Source organism: Mytilus edulis, chromosome 4, assembly GCF_963676685.1.
Source record: "Mytilus edulis chromosome 4, xbMytEdul2.2, whole genome shotgun sequence".
In the NCBI taxonomy this organism is placed as follows: domain Eukaryota; kingdom Metazoa; phylum Mollusca; class Bivalvia; order Mytilida; family Mytilidae; genus Mytilus; species Mytilus edulis.
The window spans coordinates 55,003,602-55,021,017 of record NC_092347.1 but is presented as its reverse complement, the minus strand read 5'-3'; the positions used below and the strand labels follow the sequence as shown (position 1 = coordinate 55,021,017).

General features: G+C 31.0%; 2 protein-coding genes across 2 annotated transcripts in view; one reads left to right on the top strand and one right to left on the bottom strand.

Annotated features, from left to right (window-relative positions):
• Positions 1 to 11,674, top strand: part of LOC139519967 (acid-sensing ion channel 1A-like) — a 32,665-nt gene extending 20,991 nt beyond the window's left edge. Inside the window, exons 5-10 of the mRNA XM_071312297.1 lie at positions 902 to 1,118; positions 2,213 to 2,279; positions 4,078 to 4,135; positions 5,541 to 5,605; positions 6,133 to 6,211; positions 9,799 to 11,674. Coding sequence (XP_071168398.1) covers positions 902 to 1,118; positions 2,213 to 2,279; positions 4,078 to 4,135; positions 5,541 to 5,605; positions 6,133 to 6,211; positions 9,799 to 10,002 — 690 coding nt within the window. The 3' untranslated portion in view covers positions 10,003 to 11,674. The remainder of the gene's footprint in view (positions 1 to 901; positions 1,119 to 2,212; positions 2,280 to 4,077; positions 4,136 to 5,540; positions 5,606 to 6,132; positions 6,212 to 9,798) is intronic.
• Positions 11,311 to 16,949, bottom strand: LOC139519968 (uncharacterized). Its single transcript, XM_071312298.1, has 6 exons — positions 16,861 to 16,949; positions 16,392 to 16,448; positions 15,604 to 15,642; positions 14,396 to 14,452; positions 13,321 to 13,377; positions 11,311 to 11,520 (listed from the first exon to the last, which is right to left on the bottom strand). The coding sequence occupies exons 1-6, from the start codon at positions 16,916 to 16,918 to the stop codon at positions 11,372 to 11,374; spliced, it is 417 nt and encodes a 138-aa protein (XP_071168399.1). The 5' UTR covers positions 16,919 to 16,949; the 3' UTR covers positions 11,311 to 11,371.
• Positions 16,950 to 17,416: the final 467 nt, after the last annotated feature.

Genomic DNA, 17,416 nt, shown 5'->3' with positions numbered 1-17,416 from the left:
TTTATTAGGAACTGTGCTACTAAGTGCTACCTGATAGCTATTTTAATTTGTCGTTCCAGAAATACTGAAAAATAACCTATATGAAACATTGTTTAATTATATAATATCATACCAAGAACCTAATTCATGTCACTTAAAGTTAGATCAAAATTGCCCTTGTTAATGTGTTTTTTTTTTGTTGGTTCTGGCTGACATCTGCTATGCAGATCTGGTGCAAGAAATTGCTTCCGTTAATTTTATTCTGTCTGTTACATACTTGATATTTACTTCAACGTTGTTTGCGGTTAATTTAAACATTTTCCTGCTTGCGACATCCATTTCATTTTTGCGCGAAATAATAACCACGAAAAATGTAATTAGCGCAGAAGGACTCCTGTCGTAGTAAATACGGGTTATTATGTTTATCCAACATTTGATAATTAGACTAAAACAATATTAGTGATTAGGGGGGGTCTTCGTAAAGACTGTCAGTTCATTATTTAGCTGTAATTCACCAGTATACGTTCTAAACTAACATTTTGTAAAAGGAGTGTTTTTTAAGATATAGATTAAATCAAAATATATTTGTATGTTTTTCTATAATAATTGGGTTTTGGCTGATTATAACCAGAAAATGTGATGTAGTTATTTTAATCCGTATTTGAATTACAACATTATAAAGCTATTCAACAGACAAATTCAAAAACACTTTGCAAATTCCAAATTTTGAAGAAAAAAACAGAATTTCTGCGGATTAACTAGCTAACTCCAGGTCCGCTCTAAATAATCCCAAACTTTCAAGATTTTCTATCGTAATGATCGCAATTCTTTGTTAATTGTAGTTCACTTCTAGTGAGTGTTTTTGATGAAGGTTGTAATTCCAGAAAAAAGTAATTCTTCACTTTCGTTTTCAAATTTACAGACAGAAATTACCCGATTAACACCACCTCATGCATCTTGTGCAACGGAAGGGACAATTGAAAATTTGTATCAAACAAGATATGGAGTAATCTACGAAAAATCAACTTGTACAAAAACTTGTCAACAAAATATTTGGAAAGAAAAATGTGGGTGTGTTGTTCCTTTATATGAAAAACCGGAGAATTCATCGGTTTGCGACTGTATGAATCTCGAGGAACGTAAGTACATTTATATCATTACTAGCATCTTTGCACTGATAGTTACGCGAAAACAAATTTTAAATTCGTGAAGAAAAATTACTACTACCGTGGCTCTACATTTTTAACGGGTTTAATTCGTTTTATTCATGACGGGAAGTTTTTTCTCATGACGTGCTTTTTTAGAGATTAAGTAGAGATTTTCACTCATGTCTACACACAAATTTCTAAAAGAACAAATGTCAAGCCAATAGAATGTGAAAAACAAATATCTCATTTTGCACATATTTTAAAGATAAACAATTCAGCAAAACATTTCCATTAATTGTCATATTTTCTTATCAACCAAACGTTACATATGGTTTATAGGTATAGGGACATCCCATAAACCAGTACACATATAAGAGTTGGCTTTAATTCATCGTAAACGGGGACTTAAAAAATTGAAACCGATTCAAACTGTTTCAATCTGTTGTTATAAACACGCTCTGTAAAAATCACAAGGACAACTTGGTTGTATGCTATGCTTTTTTTCTTCAAATTTTAAACTAACAAAATCAGTAATAGTATTTGACGCATAGAGTTATCGGGATATCTCATTTATTGCTCATTGCTGCATTTACTCGAAAATGATATATTTGTTAGCGTAGTGGAGCTAGCTGTATTATCAAGAATATCAACAACTAAAAAAAGATTTAAAGTACAAAAAATTATATGCAGGCTAAAAATTTTCAGAATAATTGTGGTATTCCTTTTTCAAAATAAGAATCTCGGTAGGTAAAATACGTTGAAAAGTTGAATTCTTTTCCATTAAAAAAATGATAAATCTAAAACCTCAGTTGATCACATTGAACAACAGAAGACGGATGTCATCTTTTTTTTTAACATGAAAAAGAAAATCAGGAATTTCATCATAGAATATTACTTCCGCCTATATTGTTTTAGATCGAAAAATTCCTAATCACTGTCCAAATTATTTGTTTGCAAAGTAAAAGTGTCATTTCATAATTATGAAATTTCATAAAAAAATCTCTTGTATATGATACGCAGTTCTCTTCTCTAACCTCATTTTGATTACATATCTTCATTTGCTGTATCGTATTTTTTTTTTACAGAGGCTTGTCTTTGGGAAAAGACGGATCAGATGCAAGAATGTGAACTCATGTGTCCAAATCCGTGCATGTATGTATCTGTATAACAGGGATATTTATCAGAAGAATACTGGTAGTCTTTTTATGAATTTCACTGACCTTTTTAGAAAGTTTTATTAGAACGTTTTTATTTTTTATTTCGAAGCCATCTTAAACAACATTTCGTTCGTTATTTCCATGAGATTTTCTCTCATCTATTTTTTTTATTTATTGTGTAGGTTTCATTGTATTTGTCACAAAACACGGAATAATATTTACGGGTGCCATATGGGAAGCAGGATCTACTTACCCTTGCAGAGCACTAATTACATCCAGTTGTTGGGGTTTGTGTTTGCTCCGTATTTGGTTTACTAGGTTGTGTTTTAATTACATTTTTTTGTCTGTTGGTCTTTTTTTTTCCTTTTTTCAGCCATGCCATTTTATTAGTTTATAAGTTTCATTAGTTCATTTTTGACTTATGAGTTTGCATGCCCCTTTGCTGTCTTTTGCCTCTCTTTTATATTTATTTTGATAAACGTAAATTGGAGCAGGATCTGCTTACCTTTCCGGAGCATCTTAGATCACCTTTTATATTGCATTTTGTGTACTATTGTTGGTCCTTGTTTGTTTTTTTGTTATTTTTGTCTGGCGTTGTCAGTTTGTTTTCAACTTATGAATTTGAAAATCCGCTTACTAACTTTCGCTTTTCTTTTTGTTTTAACAAATCCTTCCAATAAAAGCTATTAGAAATAGTGGACAAATACTGACGTATGAATACATATCTTAAATCAATCGATGGAATTAATTGGTTTTTTTTTAACTTCTATAGAAGAAAAGTAAAATGCTTACAGACGTCTTTTTAGAAATGTGTTCCTTACACTATATTTTCCTATTTACATTTAATAGTGACTTTCATTTTAAAACTGTTATCTTAAATTGATAGTTTAGCATTTTTGATTTCATGACGTGCTTTTCTGGATTTACCTTCATCAGGAACTCCAAAATTTTAATACATTTGTACTAGTAGTTGAATGCCAATGATGTAATTTGAGCTATAAAAAGACTTAAAAGAACCTAAAACATAGACAAATTCATCTAAAGTCATCTGCGCCTGAGGGAGTTAGAATCTGAGTTTCTTTTTAAGTTGTTAATTCATAAACGGACAATTTCAGAAAACTGTAAGCAAGCAATTAAGAAGCAAAAGATTTAAACCTACAGATCATTTCATTTGTCGTTAAAATGTTCATTAACGTGAAAGTGGGGGTGGCACTTAAACTGTATTTTTTCCCCTGATTTTTATGTTATTATCAACTAATGTGTATGCTATATGAACGATTCCATTAGCAAACCAGGAGCCTCAAGTCATTTTCATATCATCATCAGAGATGCGATGGATACCAAAGGGACATTCAAACTCATAAGTTTAAATAGACTGACAATGTAATGACTATCAAAGAAAATGGCGAACAGACAAACAACACTTCACACAACACAACACATAAAAAGCCAAAGACTGATTAACACGTATCCCACCAAAAATTGAGGTTGATCAGATAAAACTTTTCTTTCCCAAATCATGGTAGCTTATCTAGAGTACATGTATACGTTTGAACATCTTGATTGTAATTCTTACCTGCACAGTGATTTCAAATTGAAGATAAACTAAGTGCTTCATACCTAGTTAAGATAAATGGCTTAATGATATATAGTGTTCGTCTCTAATTTGATTTTTGAAATCTTGATATTTCGATTGATGCTTCGGTCAATTAAGAGCGGCCTTATTTAATAACTATCCTAACCAGTTAAAGATTTTTTATAACCTTATTCAAGTATATCTTAACACATTATAGAGAAAAGAAGTTCGAGCCACTGATATCCATGGGAACCTGGCCCAGTAAACATTACGAGGTAAATTTTTACAGCTGTTTTACTTGAATTGTACGTAAATACAGTAGACATAGCTCTTCATTAGAAAAAAATAATCATCGAGGACACTTTCAATAGATATTTGTGATTACAGGAAGTCGTTATTTTCAGTATAAAGAATAAGCCGATTTCATAAACAATGTGTGCTTATAAATAATAATAATATAATAATAATGGGAATACATTTTAACATCCGTCTATAACTTAGTAAATGCGAAGAGAGACAACCGTAATACCATCAGAAGTAAGCTGAAAATCCGAAACCGACGAAAATCACGGAGAGGTTAGACGAGATTCATTTAGATTCCGCATTATTCCCAAATTAAACCACAACTACAGTTTGCAATTTACCTTAATCATATTTAGGATGCGGATGCATTGATTGATTTGACTGAAAAAATTGAGAACCAACTTACAACAACATTTGTCTGCGGTTCATTTTAGTGATTTATAACGTTTTTTAAAATTGGAATGGGGTGTATAATATCATCATTCGTGTATCGCATTTATACAGTTTAACCAAAGACAAGGAGGAAAAATATACATAGCAAAAGAAATAATGTAAAATAACATTACAGAAGGTGTGGTTTCATCATTTCGTAAAATGGTTGTATATCAAATACCGAACACACACTTATCAATCTGACAACAGAATACTTACGTAAATCGCCATTTTTTGTAACATAAAGAGAGAAAGAAAAATACACAATACACAATAGTGGGTGACATACTTTAAGATACAGGTATTTATGTTCAAACCTTTCGATTATAGGAAGACATTTACCAATGTTTAATTTAAGTAAAAATCTCTTTTTCATCCAAAATAGAAGCCACAGGCGAAACCTACAACTCGTTTTTCGTCAATTGAACACTTTCTATATACCGACCGACATTTAAAAGATATAATAAGCATATGTTCTTCAACAATAAGCAGACGTCTTTACAATATACTAACTCTTAATCGCCCAAGGCTAACTGTTTTAAATTCCAAAAATTTTGTTTCGTTCTGTCTGTAAAAATGATCTGTGAAAATTCTGCTTCATATGAGTACAACATTAAGTCAGTAAGAGTGCACAGTTAGCACCCATCGGATGACTGACTATCAGCTGAAGTATTATTTTCCCAAACTAAAAAAATTGTCGATAAAAAATGCCAGTATTTTGACATGTTTATCTTCGTTCAATACAACTGAATAAAAGTATATGTTTTAGTCATCTTAGGTAAACATCTTTGATCATTCTCGTGCATGAAAAACGGGCCAATAATTTCTGACACTATTGTCTTGGTAAAAAGGGATTACATTTATTATAAAAATTGATAATTAAAGAAATGTTGGAGTGTAATGTCAAAGGATTTAAATTTTTCTTTTTCTTTATTTATAAAACAGGATTATTTAGACTATAAAATTCAACATTCAAGTTTGGATTTCATGGGACATGATAAAATCGACAGGTAATTACTTTTTTTTATCGCTAAATTGTTAAATAGTAAACAAAAGTACATGGAGTAAGAACTTTCTAAAATTGATACATAACAAAAACAAAAACCCTATATCTATTAAAGGTAATTTCAAATAAACACAACAAGTAAATTTCAAATTAAAATTGATGTGATGAATTGACAGATGTTTGGGGATACCAGATGATATAACATTTACAATAAACATTTACAATGATTGTGCTATATTTTAAATTATGTATCAACCAGGGAGAGATAACATAAGAAACCTATTTTCGATATTTTCATTGGCCTTATTTTATTTTATAATGTTCACCTCTTTATTTTTAAAAGAAAAACGAACGATATTAGCAAAATGACATTCATAATCATAAGTCGAAAATGAACTGCGTACTCATAAAAGTTGCGTTATGTATTTTCTGAATAAACAGTGATCACAATGATTGTATATATCGACCCTGAAACGCACACTGCCATAAACTATAAACAATCATAGTTTATCTTTGCTTTTTGTATTTAAGCGATGACAACTTAGCAAAAGTGGAAGTTTATTTCCGTGAAATGATGTATGAGACCATTGAACAACAGAAAGCTTATGAGGTTCGTTCGATATTATGTAAAATATTCCGCTTGGATTGTAAAAGTTTGATAACTATTGTAAAACATATTGTGTAAAATTTGTATGATAACATTTTATATTTCTTCTAATAAGATTTATCAGAATCATAGGATTCAAATCTATGTTTAGACTTCAGCCATCTTTTCCTTAGGTAAAAAAATAAGTTAGCGATATTTGAATTATGAAATAGTTATCAAAGGTACCAAGATTATAACTTTTTACGCCAGGCGCGCGTTTCGTCTACATAAGACTCATCAGTGACGCTCATATCAAAACAGTTAAAAGTCAACAAGTACAAAGTTGAAGAGCATTGAGGACCAAAATTCAAAAAAGTTGTGCCAAATACGGCGAAGGTAATCTACTCCTTGGATAAAAAAATCCTTAGTTTTTCGATAAATTCAAAGTTTTGTAAATGGGAAATTTATAAAAATGACCATTTAATTGATATTTATGTCAACACAGAAGTGCTGACTACTGGGCTGGTGATAACCTCGGGGAGGAAACGTCCACCAGCAGTGGCATCGACCCAGTGGTGTAAAATAGTTTTCAATAGTACCAGGATTATAATTGTTCACACCAAACGCGCGTTTCGTCTACATAAGACTAATCAGTGACGCTCACTGTACAAAGTTGAAGAGCATTGAGGACCAAAATTCCAAAAAGTTATGCCAAAATACGCCTAAGGTAATCTACTCCTGGGATAAGAAAATCCTTCAGATTTCGTCAGATTCAATATTCATCAGAGGAACCTTAATTATACTTTTGAAGAAACTACTGCACTTCTTACATCGCGATGACCTTGGGGTCATTTCGATGTACTGCTATCGCCTAAATTTCCATTAATGCAAAAATTATGCAAACTACTTTTGGGATTTTGACCGATCTATGAACATGATAAGTACGCGCAAATAACTAATTTTTGCTAATTTATAATATGAAGATGTTTTGTAGTATATATAAATATGTAAGTAAAAATCATTGATTATATCAATGCACACGTACCGACAGTCTGGGAACCTGACACAATATTCTCAATATTGTAAGCGGACTTCCGGTTCGAATAAATATAATTTTCGGGAAAATATGAATGGTTACTTGTATCCAAACTTTTAGGAAAATCGAATTTTTACAGAAAAGTTTCCGCTATGAACTTGCATTGCACTATCACAAGCAGACTAATAGAATAGAATGATATACAAATGGATGGAAATCATATACATGTGACTGTTATTTTATATATTATAATGAAATTTGAAGTTCTATTTTAAGGTGTAAATCACGCAAAAAAAGTTGATTACGTCACGGTCACATGTCAAATTAGTATCTATGAGCTGATAGACAAATAATTTTCAACCAGTAAGAAGAAATGTTACTTCAAAATTGAATATATGTGATCATCGATGTCGTAATCCTATTGATTTATAAAACTCAGAGTAATAGTGCTATGCGTAGTCTGTTTTGTTTGTGAAAGTATTTTTATTATCTGACTCATCCTCCCATTTGATTGCGTTTATTGAATTGTGTATTTTTTTGTGCAATAAGAGTGTTCAAAAAGGTCAAAATGAGTAGTGACGAAGTTGTCGAATCTATATTTCGCGTTTATCTGACTACTAGTAATTGATGGCGGCTCCGAATAGATGTCTAGTCCATGACCATTATTTTATTGCAGTAATATTTAAAACTAATTGACTGTGATACTGACACTACAATGTGATTCCTGACTGATAAGTTATATTTTGAACCATACGAAGATAATTAAGGTTAACGTTATTTACTTATTTGTGAGGTCGAATATTTTGTTGGTACAATCCATACTTCCTTAAATTCAAAATGAAATAAAGATTTAGCACAGTAACATGTACGTCAGCTTCGTGTCTTATAAATACACAGTGATCGTTTGATACCCCCGCGGGGAAAATATTGACGACAAAAGATAACTCCAATTGTCTGATGGTAATAAAAAGTTAAATGACAAAAAAACGAACTCAGAAGAAAAATAAAAACAGAAATTCCTTAATTAAATGGCAAAATCAAAAGCTCAAACACATCAAACGAATGAATAACAACTGTCATATTCCTGACTTGGTACAGGCATTTTCTTATGTAGAAAATGATGGATTAACCGTGATTATATAGCTAGCTTAGCCTCTCACTTGTATGACAGTTGCAATAAATTCCATTTTATTGACAACGTTGTGAGAACAAAACAAACAGACATAATAGGTAAATTTGTTAAACTTAGGGGTACAGCAGTAACTTGTATATCATTACCCATTCAATTGATACAATCATTGCAGGTATTAAAAAGGTATTTAAATTTTCCCTACAAATAACATCACATAACCTATATGTTACGACAATTTATTTGTTGAATGTTTTGTGCACTTTTTGTCTTTTCGTTTTTTTCTTCTTATACATCTTATTTTTTTTCTTGATATCTTTCCCAGTGCGTTAAGAGAAATTATTCTGTAAGTAGTTTGTTCGAAGAACCTAATTATCAAGGCCGTTTAGTGAACTAGTGTTTTCCTAATGATCAAATGGTTCAATCCAACACTGCCAAGCTGCCGACCAAAGATGAAGGCATTCTATGGTAGCAAAACACAGCTAGAAGTTTAGTTTCGCATTATGGGCATGGTGAATTTTTTAAATATGAAAGTTTTTGTACAATAAAATTGTTTTTTTTAGATAATTGAAGATTAATATAGCCTTCTTAGTGGGTTTATATGAACATTTAGATTGTTTTTAGCATGTTTTAGAGACCATTTCTTGATTTACAGTCCGTATTTTCCTATCCGTATCGCTCATAGGTCCATGAATTATTTCACGCTTGATCTTTTCAATTCAATTTTATGAAAAAACGAGCAGGAATGCATATGAACTCTTTTGAACCTCTTGATAGAAATATGTCTATGGTTTCAGGAAAGGTATCACTGTAAATGATTGAAATTTTCCTTTGGACCAAATTTTGGAGACTTTTGTTACATGTTTACCACCCTATTTTCAATATTTTGTATGAAATAAATGCAGATTGTTGCCATGGTTACACCAACAAGAGAATAAATTTCACTATTTTAACCATTATAAATCAAATCTATGGAAGATTTTCTTTCTGTTCATATACACATGTATAACACAAATATTAAGCCTTATTTGTTAGAAAGGAATGGAAAGAGAGTGTTTAAAAATTGTGAGTGTCAATTTTAAGTTTTTTCCTATCTGTGTATTGCTAACTATTCACTAGGGAAAGTGTGACGAACGGACAGATGTTATATAGAGTGACGTAGAATAAAAGATTGTGTAGCAGCGTTTCAGTAATCTTGCTTATTGAATGTTATCTTTGTTGACACTATTCTCCGAATCGATCATTTATATCTATATCTCGACAATATCAATACAAGTGATAATGAGATAACTATCTACCATATTCCAAATGGCGTGGCTGTAAGCAACTAGAAACTACCGTACGACCTTAAACAATGAGCAAATGTATATCATAAAGTAAGCTATAATACAATTGTACTATTTTGCTGTGCTTAAATTTAAGTTCGTGTTTAAATTTATTCTTTAGTCACAGAATTTGATCTCAGATGTCGGTGGACAGCTCGGACTGTGGCTAGGATTGTCAGCCGTTACAATTGGAGAGATGTTCGAGTTTATCATGGCAATTTTCAAAGCAGTCACAGCAAAGGCAGTACGTCGACGGAACAGAGAAACAGCTGTCGAGTCTTTGGAAGATTGTCACCGCAGACTGTCATTACAGGAATTTAAATGAATTTCAAAAGTTTAATAGCATGAAGTTGTTAAGTATACGATAAACTAGAATATGAAGGTGTGAATATATTTGAATTCTATTCATAACCAGCTAAGGATGAATATTGGCTCTTCAAATTTCAACAATTTTTATAAACATTATTGCTATTTAAATATCTACTATATTGAATCTTTGACGTCATACAACAATCATTTTTTTCTTTGTAGCGTTAGACATATTTTATAGTGACGTGAAAACCTTACTGGGACCTTTGTCATGTCAAGTTATGGTGGACACATAGCAAATTAAGGTGCATTATATTTTGAAACCCATGAAGTTTTTTCCAAGGTTGTATTATTAAATGTTCGTCAGGCAACCCATTATATCTCAATATATACCTTTCCGATTCTAGCAGCTATTTATAATACATTTTTATACAGATAAACCCTTATCTCTGAGTAAACAGTTCGTATTCAAGTTTTGAGAAATGTCATCCTACTAAGTTATTTTTATTTTGCAGACGCTTGTATCTTCGATTATATTTCATATGTTATGCATTTTTTTCTCAAAATGACCATATTATTGATTTTATCTAATATTTTTAACGTGTTTTGTTTGTTAAACGTCACATACATTTCTACATTTTTATATCTTTAAAGCTATACTTTCTATCAAGTTGAAAGCTTTTCGACCTATGCGTGTTTTTTTTAAAAGATACAATAATTATCAAAGGTACCATGATTATAATCTAGTACGCCAGACGCGCGTTTCGTCTACATAAGACTCATCAGTGACGCTCATATAAATATGCTTTGGGATGTTTTTGCACAGAAGAAAGGAATAATGTATATATTTAAAATATAGTAGAAACAAAATTTATAAACAGATGTCTAGTGTGTTGTACGTTTTTATGCCATGAGAAAAAAATCACAATGTACGTTTTTAGAGATTTTTCGTTAGGAATTTCAAATAGACGAAAAAAAAACCACCAGTGTCAGTCAAAGAATTCAGCTAAATGGTTATCTCAAAAATATGAACAGGTCGACCACCATAATGATATTTCATCGGCAAGCGAAGAGTACTAATCTAGCTAATCGTTGACTTTTTCATACAAAAGCCATTCTGAATGATCCTTAATACTTTAAATGTAAATATTTGCTTTCAAGAGTGTTGATATTTGGTCTCCTACTTGTTAAATTGTAAGAAACTTAAGCTGTTATCACTTGAAATATATGTCTTATTTTGATTTTTTTTTCTTTTTTAATATGTGAATTAAAGATAACAAGTTATTAGGGAATATATATCAGAAAGAAAAAAGTATTCGTGAAAGAAGATTTACACACATTTTTATTTGCGATGAAAGATCATTAAAGGATCCTTGGATAGTTAACTAGTAATCAAGACATTCGTCGCAGCAACACCAACTATTGTCTACACAATTTCCTTTCTTACATCCCTTATGTTTCAAGCAATTTGCAGTGCATAATTGCGGTGCAAATCCACAGTCAAAGGCATAGTAGCAATTAAAAGGTCCACAACCTGAAAAAGAACGCATTTTTTTTTAATTCATGTTTATCAATTGTTCAAAATCGAGCTTGAGTTGTTTCGTAATCGGATAATTTATTTACAAAGGTATAGAATGAAATACAAAGTTACATTTTTTAAGTAATAAACAGTTTTAGTTTTGGTATTACTTTTTCGTATGTCTTATAAATTGTTAAAAACAAAAAAAAGCAAATTTGTTTCCATAATTATATATATACTTTATGTGGCTTTGAGGCAGGTATGATTCGACTTCTATTGATTTTTTTTCTAATGTAAGGTTTAAAATGGCAAATGTTGTGTGTGAAATTCAAAAGTATCACAACAATAATTTGACTGGAACTTATTTTGAAATAACACATCAAATTATGCCCAATCCAATACAAGTGTGCAGATGTGAATTTCTTTATCATTTTCCAGAACGATTGTGAGGACTTTTATGCACCTGTTGAAAAACTCGACGTTTTAAAAAAAAAATCTGAAGAGATTATATAAAAAAGAACCAAAGATACTGCTTCTCATAAAATTGGAAGATTTTGCTATAATATGATATAATATAACTTTTACAGCTATCGTATTGCACCAACATGTGCATAGATATAAGATAGATCTTTACTTTGTGTTACCTGTGAGGAAAACATTCCGGATTGCCATGGTTTTTTTTTTATCAAGATATCAACTTGGAGTCAAAATCAATCATTTTATCAAAAGTTAATTTTCAAAAAGGATAAAGATAATAAAGTTTGAATCCTTCCATTACTTTGTGCTTCGTTTTTCAAAAATGTTGGATATATAACGAATGGGACTCAATATCGATGATTCGCTGCTTACCGAAACAAATATCATCAAAATTTAATTGTTATAAATTTTCAATCATTTATGTACATGCATTATTGGAATTAACTATTCTAAAATTGAAAATGGAAATAGGGGGATGTATCAAATAGACAACAACCTAACCAAAGGGCAGAAAACCGCTCAATGACGCCAATTGGTCTTCAACACAGCGATAAAATCCCACAACCGGAGGAGGAATTCAGTTGGCCCCAGAAACAAAATGTGTACTACTTCAGTGAAAATGGACGTCACACTAAACTCCAAAACATCAAATGAACCAAAATCTAAAAAACAATAAATACCAGACTAACAACATATACTTATGATTTGAGACATATTCAGCGAGGAAGTAAAGCAATTTAAAAATTACATTGAATTAAACACATTTACACACCACGAACAGCTAAAACTGTTTTCTCAATACAACAGATTATAAAAGGACAGTATACCAATGTGTATGCACCATATGTGCATTTCAACAATTAATGTACTTACAGTGATTCTCCAGGGATAAATATTAAAATCCAAAATTTTAAGTTGAAAATCTCATCGAAACCAAAAGTATCCAAAACGGTATACCCGAGACAGGCAATTATCAAGTATTTCAATAATAGGCTTCAGGCTGGGTTTTTTTTAATTATCAAATGCATGTTCATAACCTATCAAAAGCACTGTCTCAACATGTCTTTTTATTAAACTATTATCGAAAGCGCTGAATAAATCTCGTTCCTATTTGGGCTAGTGATTGATCTTTTCAGTGTTCTGTGTTGTTTTCATGTGCACATGTCTCTTGAATTTGACTTTTTAAACGCATGATATTATACCTTTGAGACAGCTATGTTTTGCTTTCGTCTAGTTTGTGTTTTATATTTTTATTTTACAACTGTGACATCTATAACATTAAGCAGTTAAACTCTTTACACTCTGCCATTTTTTTTACACAATCAAAATTTTTCTTACCTTTAGAAGTTGTATACTTTGTTCCAGATTTATTTACTGGTGAATAAACTTTTTTCGCTGCAAAAAGTAAAATGTAAAAAGTAAAATCACAAAAATACTGAACTCAAAGGAATATCTAATCGGTAAGTCCATAACCACATGGCAAAATCAAATGACAAAACACATCAAAAACGAATGGACAAGAACTGTCATATTCCCGACTTGGCATAGGCATTTTCAAATGTAGAAAATGGTGGATTAAACCTGGTTTTATAGCGCTAAACCTCTCACTTTGATGACAGTCTCATCAAATTCCGTTATATTTTCAATGATGCGTGAACTAAACAGACATACTAAATAAAACAGTCAAAATATGGGTACAGCAGTCATCATCGGGTAACAATTTTAAAAGGAACAATTTAACAGAACACAAAAACATATATCTACAAACACACATTCATTGATTCGCGTGTCTGACGTAAGAAAATTTTATACATATATTTGTCGTAAAATGGACTCAACAAATCATAAAAGAGTCTTACGGAGATACAAATTTATTCGTCGAGGTCAGAAATAAACAAAAAAGTACTCTTTTTTAACGAAAATAGTGTAATATTAATAGATAAAAATGGTATGAGTGGCAATGAGAAACTCTCCATCCAAGTAAAAAAAAATTAATGTCAATAATTATATTTCAAAGGCGTTCAACGCAAAGCCTTGGTTAACACCGCACAGCAAGATTTAAATGGCACAAAATGACTAGGATAAAACAATTCAAAAAGCAAAACCAACAGCCTTCATTAAAAAACGCGAGACGAGAACATCTATGATCAATACAAACAAACGACAACTTCACAACAAAGTTTTGACTTAGGAAAGGTGCATAAAATGCAGCGGGTTTGGACATTTTAACATGCGCCAACCTTCATCCTGATTCTTAGCCAGTAGTGCTACATATTACATCATAAAATATCAATTGAAATGGCAAAACCGTGACATCAAATATCATCTAAAAAACAAGTTTTCGTCATTCCACAAAAAATGATACATTATACGATAATATGTAAATCTTCAGTAGCGTACTAATTCAACTTACCAGACGCATCTTTAATTATTTTTGAAGCTTTATATCCTTCTGGGTATTCAGTTTTATCTGTAACACAAAACTGTGTGTGTACATTACCTTTTCAATTGCATAAAATGTTGAAAATTGCAAACATTCTATTTAAACAATTATAACATTCGATACAACAGTCTTTTATCGATGTTCAAATCGCAATAATCCATTACGAAGATGTAAATCAGGGTAAAAATCAAAAGCGTGTGGAAATCGCATGAACTCCAACACAAGCGAGACTAGGTGCGTCAAGCATATCGTGTATCTCCATCTTTTCATTGTTGATTTTCCGTATGATTATATTATTAGTTTCACAGTTATTCCTAGGCTCGATTTTCAATGATTATGAAAAAGATACGAGTTATCTAGAGGAAGGTGTCATTAGTCGTTTTGTAAATCGTGCAATATGACTCCATTTCTAACGACCATTATGAAATTTGGTTGTCTACAATGGAAGAGGGAGACCATGTTTAAATTCTAATCGGATCATGCAACAGATCTATGGTTGACAGTGAGCATCTCATTTTTTGATAAAGCTGTAGCGTGTGTTTCATGTGCAACTCGTGCACGCCTTTATTCAATTCAATTAATGTATACATTTTTGAATGATCTCATGCAGACTAGTTATAATAGACATAGAAATAGAAATATTTTTATTCAGGAATTACAAACAAATGCTGTTAGTAATGAATAAGAAAAATACTTAAACTTAAAGATAACTTGTGAATCATAATGGGTCGTCTAAAGTAAAATGCAGAATTTCATGTATGAACAAATTTTATTCAAACTGATTTTTACTGAAAAACTTAGCTGAATGTGAGATAGCAATCATTCTAGCAACCAAAGAGTTAAAAAAAATATGCAGCATACGCTCGCCTGCAGTATGCCTTAAATCATTAGGTCTAGTTACGTACTAGAATCTTTTTTGATAAGTAAAGAATTTTCAGCGTTTGGTTTCATTGAAAGTATAAAGTATCAACAAATGGATACAGCTTTATGGGTAATGGTCCGATAAACACGTGTAAACATATCTATCTTCACGACACCGTGCACGAAACAATCAACACAGAATCAAGAAATTTGATATTGTAATTACGGTGAATCTTGATGCATAAGACAGAATAGTAAAAACAAATTGTTTGGTAACACCGAGCTAAAATTAGATTTATTATGAAAATCAAGCTCACCATCATACTTTTCTTCAGATGTATATACTGCTGGTTTATCTAAATCAAATACAGAAATTTAACATAAGCTTGTAAAATGTTAAATAGTTATCAAAGGATTATAATTTTATACGCCAGACGCGCGTTTCGTCTACATAAGACTCATCCATGACGCTCTTATCAAAATAGTTATAAAGTCAAACAAGTACAATGTTGACGAGCATTGAGGACCCAAAATTCCAAAAAGTTGTGCCAAATACGACTACGGTTAAATGCATTATCGAAAAATTGCAAAAATAATATGGTAGAAAATTATTATCACACACAAAAACTTATCGTATTGCTTATAAAAACAAAAAAGACTTGGACGTTCGTCTTATTATTTTGGTCATAGTGTTGCCTGTCGTTATATGTGGTCTTTAATCACACTACGTTATCTTCTCCCTTATCTTTCAAAAATATATTGTATAAAAGTATTGACACACATGCAATAGAAAAACTGTAAATGTTGACACTCATTAGAACTGAAATGGTTTTTATAGTAATTTTGAAGTTATTAATAATAGGCTAGCACAACATTAATGGAACTTTTCATCCACCAGAAAACTTAGCCTGTTTCATAATTCATCGTTTCGTCAGTTTGAATCATAAATCCTTTCAATCGGATAAATCAGCTTCTTGGTAGTTGATACTCATTTATAAAATGTAAGTTGGTCTTAACATTAGGATATCCTAATTAGTATCATTAAATATTATTCGTTTATAAGAAGAGGATTCTGTGCGCTAAATTGTAGATATCAATATCTTACCATATGAATCCGGATATTTTTTATCAACTTTGTATCCGTCTGTGTACACATCTTTATCTGTAACAAAAACAGTACATGTACATAAGGAACTTTAATTTCCCACATATTTCTAAAAATATTAAATATTCATGTTCTCGAATGTAAAAACACCAAGCGAGTAAGACTGATTCAAGACTTGCACCTTTCATGATGCCACATATGGAACAAAGTCTGCTTGAGTGAGGCACTCGTCCTGACATTTTTTTTGGTTTGATTTCTTCAAAATTTAACCACCATATCAAAAGTCGGTCTTTGATGGGTTTCGTGTTTTTAAGTCTAAAGTTAAATTTCGACTGAATCTTTAGTGTCACTATCAGACAAAATTTGAATAAAAAAAATTAAACGAGAATCTTATGTCCTGTTTTAATTACTGCCAGTTTTATGTTTATTTATAAAGAAAAACATCATAAAAGCGAACTTATTTACTTACCATAAGCATCACAAGCAATTAAGCAGAGTATTGCTACGTATAACTTAATTCCCTCCATTATGAACTATTCAATGTTTGTACAGAAACTTAACTTTGTTCATATTTATACCCCTTATCAGCACAAAAAAATGTTAATCTAGGATTACTTATGGTCAACATTTTTTTCTCAAATAACATTTTTTTTTTATTAAAACGAAATACAACTGCAACAGCGAAAAAAAAATCCTTTTGTATAACCGTTCATGAGAGAAAATTCTGTAACATTCTTTCGGTTTTTAATTAAAAAAAAGTCGGTTTTAATGTTGAAGCTTGGTCGATTTGAAATTACATATTTTGGGAGGTGATGTACCATAATCTTGTGAAGTTTATCAAAGATATTGATATATAAATACATTGTGTATGTAATAATCGTTAATAAACCATATTCAACACCGTGGTTTATAAAAACTTTAATTTGTTTAATATTTAGGGTAATACAATTTACAGAGATGAAGCAGCTAAAACTACTTTGCATCAATTTATGCAATTTAAATTTGTTCTGGAAGATTGAATAATT